Source organism: Labeo rohita, chromosome 11, assembly GCF_022985175.1.
Source record: "Labeo rohita strain BAU-BD-2019 chromosome 11, IGBB_LRoh.1.0, whole genome shotgun sequence".
In the NCBI taxonomy this organism is placed as follows: Eukaryota; Metazoa; Chordata; class Actinopteri; order Cypriniformes; family Cyprinidae; genus Labeo; species Labeo rohita.
The window spans coordinates 17,415,468-17,428,947 of NC_066879.1; the positions used below are offsets into that span (position 1 = coordinate 17,415,468).

At 36.1% G+C, this 13,480-nt stretch overlaps 1 protein-coding gene across 6 annotated transcripts in view; it reads left to right on the forward strand.

Moving 5' to 3' along the window:
• The first annotated feature begins 287 nt into the window (after window positions 1–287).
• Window positions 288–13,480, forward strand: part of erc2 (ELKS/RAB6-interacting/CAST family member 2) — a 61,565-nt gene continuing 48,372 nt past the window's right edge. For 5 of the 6 annotated variants that reach the window (XM_051122394.1, XM_051122395.1, XM_051122393.1 and 2 more), the window contains exon 1: window positions 3,540–4,705. In XM_051122394.1, the coding sequence (XP_050978351.1) occupies window positions 4,052–4,705 (654 nt within the window). In that variant the 5' untranslated portion in view covers window positions 3,540–4,051. Of the gene's footprint in view, window positions 346–3,539; window positions 4,706–13,480 lie in introns of those variants that run through there. The other variant, XM_051122389.1, reaches the window with a different exon arrangement.

The following is a 13,480-nucleotide window of genomic DNA, read 5'->3' on the forward strand; positions in this document are numbered from 1 at the left end:
GAAAAAAAGAGAGAGAGAGTCGTCATAACTTAACCCCTTTCTAAATTCTATCTCTGTAGGGGAAACTGGTCTCAAATTGAGCTTAAGACGTGATAATGCAGTGCAATATAACATGGGCAACATACATGCATGACAACGCCTCATGTGGTCGCCTCTTCTCTTCTGTCACTATCATGCGCTGGCCCTTTAAATCTGAAGCTCATTTATGCGTTCGGGGGCGGAGTTTGTGTACGTGTGTCCAATCAGAGAGCGGAGTGCTGATACTGGAGTGGATGCAGGACGTGGGACGCTGATGCTGATGCTGGGGGACCCGCACAGTGATGGAGCGGCGACGACGCTGAAAAGGTAACGAAACGTGATCTAACGACACACTGGCTTCCATTCACCCATGTTATGTAGGGTTTATATATATAAAGGATCGAAATTTAGGTCGGATTCATCGATTTGAGCTAATTATATGATTTCTGAAGGATGGAAAATGAGCTTAAATCCGCTGTAGTATGAACGAGATGAAGCTTCGCTCGATGGTGTTCCAAAAGCATTTGCCTCAGGATCAATGCATACTCAGTTCTGGTTCGATTTAGGAGCATTCCTTTATATTACTGTTAGATTATGTTCATAAACGGTGGATATTTTCTGCATGGAGGTTTCTGTGTGCGGTGTAATTGAGAAAAAAATCGATGGTGAGGTTAGAAACGACATTCGTTAGGATTAATTAATTGTCTTAATTAAGGTGCGTTAAATTTTTTTAAATGTATATTAGGTTTGGTGGGTTTCCCATTGATTTCATTTAGGGAGAAAACATGGGCATGTATGACCTGTCAGCCTCTAGGAGTGATTTTTGGGGGATGATTGACATTGGTGAAAGCCAATCAGCAAACAGATGTTATCCTTCAGCCAATGGCTGAAGGATGAGGGAGGGCTTTCACATGCGGCTTCTGTCTGATCTTCAAAAGATCAAAGAATTTATTGGTGTTTGAACAGTGTTTCTGGCAACCCTTGATTACAAGGGACATTATGTGAAATTTTATCACAATGTGACCGGAAGACATCTGGAAGCAATGGTTTTGTATAGTGTGAATAGTCATCATTGCTTCAAAATCCTTTTATTTGATATTTTATAAAGATAAAATTTATAAACATTTGGATGAATAGCTATATAGCTATGCACAGATCTAAAATATTAATTGATTAGACTAATTGTAAAATAGTACCTTCAGCATGCATTTTCTTTCTTATTACATATGCTTCGATTTGTGATGACAGACTGCTAATAAGATATTTTACCAGGGTAAGGTCTTTGAAAAATTCATCCTTGTACAAATGATTGACCTGAGTTGAATTAAATAACGGGGTTAAGCAATTCACTGCACATAAATGTCTTGGTTAAGCCGCATTCCGTGCAACAGATGCATCGCCTGGCCAGTTTCTCCTTTAACATGTCATGTTATTGAAGTCTGGGTAATTTGCCCTTTGTGGCTCTATGCACACACTGTTTTCAACGTCAGAGTGGGTGGCAGAGAGAGAGTCAGTGGCTCGTGATATGCACCCCGCCACCTTGATTAAGCCATTTATGCTGGGGAGCAGCTGGCTTCTATATATTACTGAGCGAAAAAAGCTCTTTTTGTCATTAAGTTCTCATTCAGAAGTTTCTGTGCTGACTTTAATCAGCTACGTCCGTTGAGACCAAAAGCATTTGCCTTGTTTAATTTATGCTGTTGGCAGACACTTTGATCCAGAGTGACTTACACTGCATTCAAGGTGTATGTCTTGTCTTGTGTGTTTAAAAAAATGTGTATAATTTTTACAGAGCGACATATTGTAAAAATCCTACAGTAGAAACCTGTTACTTGATTAACTCCAAAGTACCTCACCATATAGCGTGAAAACTGTAATGGTTTGGCATCGGATTATATAATTTTACAGTAAAACGCTGTCAATTTGGTGCTGATGTACACTACCAGTCAAAAGGTTTTTTTTTTAAAGAAGTTTCTTGTTTACCAAGCCTGAATTTATTTTATCCAACATACTAAAAAACAGTACATTTTTGAAATATTTTTACTATTTAAAATAACTGTTTTCTGTTTGAATGTTTTATAAAATGTAATTTATCCCTGTGATTTCAACGCTGAATTTTTAGCATCATTACTCCAGTCACATGATCCTTCAGAAATTATTTTAATCTGAATTGCTGCTCAAAAAATCATTTATTATTATTATGTTGAAAACAGCTGAGTAGAATTTGTTCAGGTTTCTTTGATGAATAGAAAGTTCAGAAGAACAGCATTTATCTGAAAAAGAAATATTTTGTAACATTATAAATGTCTTTATTATCGCTTTTGATCAATTTAAAGCATCTTTGCAGAATAAAAGTATTAATTTCTAGCATTTCTATTAAATGATACTGACTCTGGCTTTTTATTTCAGATGAATGCTGATCTTTGGATCTTTCTATTCATCAAAGAATCCTGAAAAAAATGTACTTGACTGTTTTAAATAATGATAATAATGATAAAAATGTTTCTTGAACAGCAAATCAGTATATTAGAATGATTTCTGAAGGATCATGTGACACTGAGGACTGGAGTAATGATGCTGAAAATTTAGCAGTTATTTGAAATATTTCACAATATTACTGCATTTGCTGTTTTTTTCGATCAAATAAATGCAGGCTTGGTGAACAGAAGAGAATTCTTTTAAAAAACATTAAAAAATCTTATATATATTATATAAATATTAATATAGATTATATATAATTTATTAAAAGCTAAAAGCCATTCAAAACTGATTATATATAATTTACTGTGAAAAACAGTAAAAGGACATTCCCTGAAATCCCTGCGTGACATCACATTATATAAAGTATAAATAATTTTGTCCCTTTTCCATTTTGTTATTAATAATGCACATTAGGATTTTTTTCTGTCACATTTAGTTTTATTTACTTAACATTTATTGCATTATTTAGTGTTGATGGTGTTTTATCTTTGTCTGTATGACTCTGTAGACCGTCTAAGTACAAATATTGGTCATATTTTATGGACAAGCCACTTACAGTGAAGTCTGATTCAATATGTGGCTTTCTATTTTTATAATCATGTATTATGGTGATTATAAGTACATTTTATGGTAAAAGCTGATTTGATGACATTATATCACTTAATGAAATACAGTTATAAACTGTAACCAATGCAATCCAACAATGCTGTTTTTTACTCTAAATTTAACAGAATATTTTTAAAGTCACTTTTTGAAGAGCTTTTTTGAGCTTTTTTGTACCAGCAAGCAAGCAGCTAGAAAACAAGCAAGCACCAGAAAATGTAAAAATCCTAGCGTTCGGGTACAGCCCTTTCCTTTTCTTCCCATTAGTCCAGTATGGCACGCTATATATGGTCTCCGTCCGGAAAGATGAAGACCGAACGTGTCCTTTCTCTGGCACGGAAGTGCACAGATGACCAGGCCATCTGCAGACCGGTTTCGTTTAATGTCAGCATAAATGTACATTTCTCACTCTCCTTCTCTCTCTCTCTCACGCCCATGAATGCCCACACATCCTCACTTTTCATACGAGTGAAAACAGGTGCGCTCTCCTCCATCATCTCAGTCACTGTTGCCATAGCAACCCTCTCCACAGCATCAGCGTCATCCCCGCGAGCAGCAAGTGGTCCCCACCTCAGAGAAAAACTGCGGGGCACTTTTCATTTTGACTCATCTTTCTGATGAATAGACACCGGCGTTATCTCGAACCCACCTTAGGCAGAAATTTAAAGGGAAGTTACGTCGTCTCTAAAATGAAAAGGCATACAATGTCTCATTATGTTTCGCAACGTCTCTCAGGGAACTTAATACGTCTTTGCATTTTGATTAGCTCTAGGCTGAAAGCAAAGAATTGTTCCAGACAATAGTTGGCTTTGTTGCAGCCATTTTGAAGTGTTTGACTGCGTTTTGAAGTGTGTGACTTTTCTTCTCTTCTCTAGGATGCAGTAAACACCCTCATCGATCCATAAAGGGGCTTTTCTTACGGACTCTCAGTGTTACAGAACCTCGGGAGATGTATGGCAGCGCGCGCGCCGTCGGCCACATCGAGGGCAGCCCTGCTCGCTCGCCTCGGCTGCCCCGCTCTCCTCGGTTGGGCCACCGTCGAGCCAACAGCGGCAGTTCGGGCGGCAAGACCTTATCCATGGAGAACATCCAGTCCCTCAATGCCGCCTACGCAACATCTGGCCCCATGTACTTAAGTGACCATGAAGGCGTCGGATCCACTGCTACTTACCCTAAAGGCACCATGACGCTCGGTCGGGCGACGAGTCGAGCCATGTACGGCGGTCGGGTCACGGCTATGGGGAGCACCCCTAATATCGCAACGGCGGGACTCCCGCACGCCGACCTGCTGTCTTACGGCGATCTGGGCTCACTGTCTATGCTCCACCACCAGGGGACGCCGTCGGCCCTGCTCCGACAGGCGGTAAGGGGCGGTGGAGGTGAACTTTTGGAGCTCCAGGCGCAGCTACGGGACATGCAGAGGGAAAACGAGTTGCTTCGGAGGGAGCTGGACCTGAAGGACAGCAAGTTGGGTTCTTCCACGAATAGCATCAAGAGCTTCTGGAGCCCAGAGCTGAAGAAAGAACGCGTGATGAGGAAAGAGGAGGCGGCGCGCACTTCGATCCTTAAAGAACAGATGCGGGTGACCCACGAGGAGAATCAGGTTAGGATGGTTGTCTTACCTTTCATGCTAGAGTAAAACTAAAGGTTCTTTAGAGGCTATTTACAGAACTTCTTCCAATTAAGACCCATTTTCTTGGATACATGAGATGCTGTATGGCTCTTTGGAGTAAAGCTCTTAATGTTACATCATATGTTCTTCAAATCAGTATATGTGACCCTGGACCAGACATAAGTCATAAAACCAGTCATAAGCGTCAATTTTTTAAAGCTGATTAAATAAGCTTTGCCAAGATGAAACTATTTGAAAATCTGGAAAAAAAAATCTTTAAAATTGTCAAAATGAAGTTCTTAGCAATGTGTATTACTAATCAAAAATTAACTTCTGATATATTTATGGCAGGGAATTTACAAAATATATTTATGGAACGTGATCTTTACTTAATATCCTAATGATTTTTGGCGTAAAAGCAAAATTGATCATTTTGGCCCATACAATGTATTTTTGGCTATTGCTACAAATATACCCGTGCTGCTTAAGACTGGTTTTGTGATTCAGGGTCACATATTTGTCCTAGATATCATCCATTCAGTGAGGAAAAGCCCTCCTGGGCTTTGTTCGTAGCACCAGTACATTGATAACCTTCTAAAGAACATTCAAAATGAAGAATGTTCTCTAATTATGTCAGCTTGTTCAGTAAAGCCCTTTCTGGAACCTTTATTTTTATAAAGAGTGAATTTTGCTAAGATGTATAATTACTAGTTTATGGCATTTATAGATTATTTATTGTCTACTCAAGGCTTTTGATAAACTTAGCAAGTGGAGTTTAATGTACACTACTGTTCAAAAATTTGTAGGTTTTTAAGCTTTTTTATCCAGGGAAAGGCACATTAAACTGATTTTAAAAAATGACGGTATTTATGATGTATGCAAAAACCTGCCCTCCTTAGTTACTGCTGCTATGTCCGACAACCAATGCCATTTTTTAAGCAGTGAAAAAGAGGAAACTGACAACATGCCGACAGACAAGACAGCGCGGGTTACTTTTGGTATAAGGTCTCAGCTTTAAAATACTGTCAATTTTTAAGAAATTCAAACAATAAATTCTGTTTAGTGGCTCTTTAATGTGTTATGATATTGACACGTGAAACAATCGTCTTTTCTTATTTACTTAAAGCACGAAATAAACATGAATGAACATCTGAATGTATTTTATTTCAACCGTGGAAAGACGTCAGTACACACAGTTTCCTAAGTTTAAGTCCACTAAAGTTAATCTACTCTCCTGTCTGATTTGTTGAACAAAATGGCGAATTCTGCGTTATGATTGGTCAGATCGCCTGTCAGTCAAGCTGTTTACAAAGGGTCAATTGAATCCTAAGAAATATGTATCACGGTTTCTGCAAAAATATTAAGCAGCATAACTGTTTTCAAAATTGATAATAATAATAAGAAATGCTTCTTTAGCACCAAATCAGTATATTAGAATGATTTCTGAAATTCGACTTTGCTATCGCAGAAATACATTATATTTTAAAATATAATAAAATGGAAAACAGTTTAAATTTCTGAAAAAATTTAAATTTCCAAAATTTTCAGTTTATTCTGTATTTTTTGTTGGCTAAATGCAGCCTTGGTGAGCATGAGAAACTTATTTCAATAACATTTACATTTTTAGATAATTTATTGTCTACTCAAGGCTTTTAATAAACGTAGCAAGTAGAGTTTGATGTACTCTGCTGTTCAAAAATTTGGAGTCCATAAGATTTGTTTATTTATTTATTTAAGATTTTTTTTTTTTTCCAGGGAAGACACATTAAACTGATAAAAATAATAATAAAAATGACATTAAAGACATTTATGATGTTACTAAATATTTCTAAATCAGTTGAATTCTGGGAAAAATGTACCATGGCTTCCACAGAAATATTAAGCAGCACCACTGTTTTCAACATTGATAATAATAAGAAATGTTTCTTTAGCAACAAATCAGTGTATTTTTTTTGCACCCTCAGATTCCAGATTTTCAAATAGTTGTATCTCAGCAAAATATTGTCCTATCCTAACAAACCATACATCAAAGGAAAGCTTATTTATTCAGTTTTCCAAAAAATTGACCCGTATGACTGGTTTTCTGGTACACGGCCACATTTATGATGTTACAAAAGATTTCTGAATCAATTCTGTTCTTTGAATTCTAATAAAAAAGTATCACTGTTTCCACAAAAATATTAAGCAGCAAAACTGTTTTCAAAATTGATAATAATATTATTAAGAAATGTTTATGTAGCACCAAATCAGCATATTAGAATTTTTGTAATTCAGCTTTGCCATCACAGAAATGCATGAGAAAATGTTTTCAATAGCATACAATTCAAGCTCACCCCAAATTTTTGAACAGTAGCGTATATTATTACATTAAAAAAAATGTTAACTCAAAAATGCTTACTCACTGTCATGTTGGTCAGATCTGTATTATTTTCTTTCATCTGTAGAAGTTGATGAGACAAAATGTTGAAAAATATGTATATACGTACTTTTGTTCACCGAAAATCATACCGGTTTGTAACGACATGATGGCGAGTACATGATAACAGAATTTTCATTTTAAATGAACTTTCCCTTTAAGACTAGTTTATAAGCAGCCTATCAGTAAAAGTTCCCTACTTGAGGGATACGCCTAGTCTATGAATTCTCGTGTTGCCAAGGTTGCTCTTCCTGCCTCCAGTTTTGGTGTCATCTGTGGGCTGTGTTCCTTTCTTCTCTGTTCTGTGTCTCATTCAACTGTGTAATCATGCTCTCACTCTTTTTTTTTCCACCCACTCTCATGCTCTTTAAGCCTCTTCACAGCTGATTTCTTCTTTGGGTTGTCTGTCTTTTATGTGGCACTTCTGGAAAGAGGCTCTTATAATCATTAATATTTCATCATTTAATCGGATGTGGCGCTCCGTCAATGGCCACACCAAAGCCACAGATACTGAAAAACACATTTTAGACAGTTCTGGCTGAACATATAACTAGTTCAAAGCCATAATTTGCATACGCGTCACCTCACATGACATGAATTCTCTATTCTAAAGTGCAACAGTACTTTTTCAGAAGCCTTGGTTCTGTTGGGTTTTTTTTCTGTTCGTTTTTCCCAACCAAAGCAATCAAATTTTGATTTGAAGCCAAAAAGTCTTTGAAAATGGGACAAAAAGATAAGACTTTAGTGTTTAGTTTGACCTCTCTTACATTATGGACTCTCATGCATTCAACAGATGAAAACTGGAGACATTTGTTTTCTCACAGTCTCACCTCTTCCTGTCTATCTGTGTTTTTGAGAGTAGGGCAGTGGCCTAGTTAAATCACACTCCGTCAGCACGCTGCACGAGGCCTGGAGACGAAGAAATGTCAAGGACAAATGCTTGTCTGAGAGACTTTGTTTTCCTCCATCTCATTCCTTGTCTTCTCTGCCAGCGTTTCACTCTACCTCTGTCTCTCTTTCTCTCTCTCTTTGTCATCCAGCTCTCTTTTTGGCTCCTTTCCTGTCACACATCCTCACTTCTTCCTCTCCTCATCCTATGTCCTTTCCATCCATCTTGTTCTCCGTTACTCTATCCACTCATCCTCTAAGGCACCATATGGCATTTTCTCACATATTTTGGATGGCATATGGATCCTGTATATCGTAAATACCATAGCAAGAGGCTTGCAATGCATTCAGGCCTTTTAACGGTTCTCTCATTTGACTGAATTGTGTTTAGTGGCATTTTATTACCGAGCGCTGATGGCAAATCCACAGTTGCGCTGTTTCGCCTTTGTCTTATTCACTAAACCACCCTCAATTGAGTTTAACCAGGTGCCATGCATATTTAAATTAAATCATCGCCATTCATTTCAACACAAACAGGTCTGCTTTCTATGCAAATTAGGCTTATTGTGCTGTATTCACTAATGTAAATTTGCCTACTGCAATTAACAGTGTGTTTTAATTAAAAGAGACGTCTGTGAGCATTTTCTACTCGTCTTGGCAGCAGTTATTGATCAAATGATGGTGAAGAGACCCATTTCACTTTATGCATTTACGAGAGCCAGTTCAGGTGTCTACACTGTGCAAATTTCGTTATGCACTGTTTTGACCATGTTTGCGCAGTTTCCTGATTTGCATAATTCCTTTAGAGATCTGGATGCGAAAACAGCGCAGATAATGCTTGCAAATAAACAAGCAGACTTTATTCTCCTCCAAATCTCATAACGTGCCATTGCAGTGCAACTGTTTTGTTGGAAAATAAAAGTATTTTTAATAAAAATTAATAGCTGAAAATTTTGCTTAAATATTCAGTTTGTCCTCTGCAGACATTTATTTGAATAAAAAAACAATGTTCCTAGTAAGGACGTAACTTCCTTGCAAATGGCTTGTGGATCATTTAAATTACTATCACATTTTCTAGCTAAAACCGCTCCAGTTCAAGTATTCAGGTTGTATGTCTGAAACACATTAGCGGAGATGAAGACTGCAGAAGTTAGAGTTTCAAAAATGGTTGTAATGAAGTAAAACAGATGCATTAGCAGCCTTGGGCTGGAAATGGGTTTCGATTCAAATCGGAGGAAGAAAGGATGATGCAAAATACGGCGGAGTGTTGCGAAAGATTCTGTCTTAGGCTGCTAGTAACTGAAGCTTGTGAGGAAGTTCATTATCAACAGGTCAGTTTCCACACACAAGGCCAAATTAACATTGAAGTGGCTTAATAAAGGCCCTGGGCAAATACATTATTTGAAAATTGCAGTGAACGAGTGCCATCCAAATAACCTGAATGACCTGGAGCAAATATGGCCTTGAGGAACAGGATGAAATCAGACTCACTGCTCTGGAGATTTAGTTCTCAGGTACTCTTAAACAGAGGTTCATTAATGAAGAACCTTTAACATCCAAATTTTCGTCACACAAAAGGTTCTTTATAGTACAAATAGTTCTTTAGATTATTAAAGGGATAGTTCACCCAAAAATGAAAATTCTGTCATTAATTACTCGAAATCTTTGTAATACAAATTATAATATTTTTGATGAAATCAGGTTGCTTTCTGACCCTGCATAGACAACAATTAAACTGACACGTTTAAGGACATTTTTACTTCCAGAATGAAAATTTATAGATAATGTATTCACCCTCTTGTCATCCAAGATGTTCATGTCTTTCTTTCTTCAGTCGTAAAGAAATTATGTTTTTTGAGGAAAACATTTTAGGACTTCTCTCCATATAGTGGACTTCAATGGTGCCTGTGAGTTTGAACTTCCAAAATGCAGTTTAAATGCCGTTTTAAAGGGCTCTGAAATCGGTTATTTTCTAAAAAAAATTACAGTTTACATACTTTTTAACTTCAAACGCTCGTCTGCGTGAACTCGTGTTTTTTTGGTTCAATACAGTTAGGGTATGTTTAAAAACTCCCATCTCATTTTCTCCTCCAACTTCAAAATCATCCTACATTGCTGTTTTACCTTTTTTTGTAAAGGGCATTTGACTTTCTTTGCGTGTTCACTTTGTAAACACTGGGTTGGTATTTCTGCAGTGATTTAGGATGATTTTGAAAATGAGAAAATGAGATGGGAGTTTTTTTGACATATCATAACTGTCTTGAACTAGAAAAAACAAAGTTCACGCAAATGAACATGAGAAATCAAATTTGCCTTGCTCTTTTGGCAATTAAGAGGTAAAAAGAGAATAGCTTAAAACGTCCTCCTCATTATAAACAAAGCTTTTTTTAATCAAGCTCCAAAAATGGCTTGCTTGGATCTGAGGTGCAAGGTGATGTCACCCGGGTGCAAACATTTGCATAAACACCGCCTCCAGAACAAGACATCAGCGAATAGACATCTTTTCACCATAGGCCCCGCCCACTGCCGTTCAGTTGGTTAACGGATTTGAAAGATCATAAACTGTAAGTAAATTATTTCAAAATGCTAAAATCAAGTTGTTGAAACACTCACATGCAAAAGTGAAGGGGCACTGATACTGTTTCCTATGCAATCACGTTAGCCAATCATGACAGTGGCCAATCACTGAGAAGCCTTAAAGGACACGCCCCTTAAAAACAAGTCATTTTAGACAGAGGGTCAGAATGAGGGTTGAAAATGATAAATTTTCCACATATTTATTAGTTTTTTTGTGCAAAAAACTTCAATAACGTTATAAGTAAACCTCAAAGAACATTTTAAAATAATTTAAAAATCCATGTCATGACCCTTTTAAAATAGTCCATGTGACATCAGCGGTTCAACCGTAATTTTATGAAGCTACGAGATTACTTTTTGTTTGCAAAGAAAACAAAACTTTATTTAACAATTTCTTTACAACATATGCGTGTGGTGCTGCTGACGCAAGATCTGACATTCTGGCGTAGAATAAAGTCATTATTTTTGTTTTCTTTGCGCACAAAAACTATTCTGGTAACTTCATAAAATTACGGTTAAACCGCTGATGTCACATGGACTATTTTTTAAAAATGTCCTTACTACGTTTCTGTGCCTTGAACATGGTAGTTTGTCTGTCCATAGTCAGAAAGCTCTCAGATTTCATCAGAAATATATTTTGTGTTTTGAAGATGAACATCTCACAGGTTGGAACGACATGAGGATGAGTCATTAATGAAAGAACTTTCATTTTTGGGTGAACTATTCCTTTAAAGTGTCCTTCACTGTAAGGAAAGGCTTACTTTTTAGGATCTTTTAGAACTGTTCACTGAAACTGTTCTTTATTGGCATCAATGGTTCTATGAAGAACTTTGAACATCCATAGAACCTTTCAAATGCAGAAAAGGTTCTTTAGATTTTTAAAATGTTCTTTAAAATGTTTCTTTTAAGAACTGTTTACTGAAAGGTTCTTTGGGGAACCAAAAATGGTTCTTTTATGGCATTACGCTCTTAAAAATAAAGGTTCTTGATTGGCATCAATGGTTGTATGAAGAACCTTGAACATCCATAGAACCTTTCATATGCAGAGAAGGTTCTTTTGATTTTTAAAATGTTCTTCAAAATGACTCTTTTAAGAACTGTTTATGAAAAGGGTTCATTGGGGAACCAAAAATGGTTCTTCTATGGCATCACTGTAAAAAGACTCTTTTGGAATCTTTATTTTTAAGAGTGTACCGCAAAACCTCTTTTTGGAATCTTTAGTTTTTTTTAAGGCTGAGTGATGCTTCTTAAGAACAGACACTAATGAAATGTCAAGGCTGGTTTCTTTTGAAATCTGAACACAGTGTGAGAGATTGTTGGGATCTTTTCTTAAACTCTAGAGGAAACATATTTGAGATTACTAGTACTTGTTCCTCAAAAGAAAAATGTGAGAAGCAGGTGGTTCTGATTATTTCATGTCTCTGTATTAAAAGAGAAAATGACCTTGCATTTAGTTTGCATAAATCTACAATTATTGCAAGCTCACTATTTAGGAGCAGATGTGTGCTGTAGAATGCAATCATGGTTACAATGCAGGAGATACTGGAACAGGGACACTAAAATACACAAATGAGATTGGATATGCAAGTTAGACAGGCTTATGCTCAGCCAATCTGTGAATGTGTGTGTGTGTCTCATTTCTCCTTTGCGTGATACTGTCCCTTCTTGAGTCCTCAAGGGTAAATCAGGATGGTGTCACCACAGCTCCCAGCAAACACCTGTGCGTGAGTGTGTGTGTGTGTGTGTTCATGCAGCGCCCTGAAAATGGGAAAGGACATTAGCAGAGCTGTAGGTACATATCCAGTGACAGTGCTACCACGACACGGTTAGTGCCCTGTAGTGGAAAGTAACAAGATTAGACATGCGAGGGGTTTCTTATGAAGCCCTTGGAGTTTAGATTACGTGATCAGACATTGTACGCATGTTATTATGTATTTGTTTATCCGTTCATTTGAATATAAATGGTGCAAATCACTGATAAAATGTCTGTTTTAAATGCAATGTAAGTGGCTTCAGATAAAAAGCATCTGCCAAGTGCATAAATGTAAATGTAAAATGACTCATAGTGACATTTTTCAAAGAGGCTTTTACCAAACAAAATATGCAAACAAAGCGATCCAAGAGAAGCACAGTATCCAGAGAGAGCTATGAAAATGTAGGTGCAAACAAAATGGTTTGCATCATACCGTAAACATAAAATGTCCCTGCTACATGACAGATGTTGCTAACATAAGTGAGTTATTTTACTTGTTTTACTCATAAAGCAAAAAAATATAGCCTTAATATTTTCTGTTTATATTCTTAGATTAATATAGATTTTAAAATATATTTGCATAAACATGTTTTAATATGCTTTATTTACTTTCATATTTTTGCCTGTATTTTTAACCTAAATATATTTTGCATTAACCTGTATTTCCTATGTATTTTAAAACTGAAAATGCATGATCTTGCCCCTTAAAGTACATATTTTAGCATCTGAAGGTTTAAAACAAATATATTTGAAAAATGAAAATATTTTGGTATTTGAAGGTTAAAACTAAATATATTTTAAATGTAAAAATGTAAAAATATTTTAAAAAAATCCTTAGCCAACAGTTTTTTCATCATTTATTTAGCATACATTTGAAATGTGATTTTGAAAACACTTTTTTTTTTGTGAAGGTTTAAACAAAATATATTTTTGAATTTAAAAAATATAGCATTTTTCCATTATATATTTAGCATACATTTTAAATATATTTTATATTTACAATGCTATTTCTGGCCCTTGATATTGTATATATTTTGGTATTAGAAGGTTTAAACTAAATATATTTTACATTTAAAAATGTTTAAAAAATCATATCATATTTCATCATACATTTAGCATACATTTGAAATAT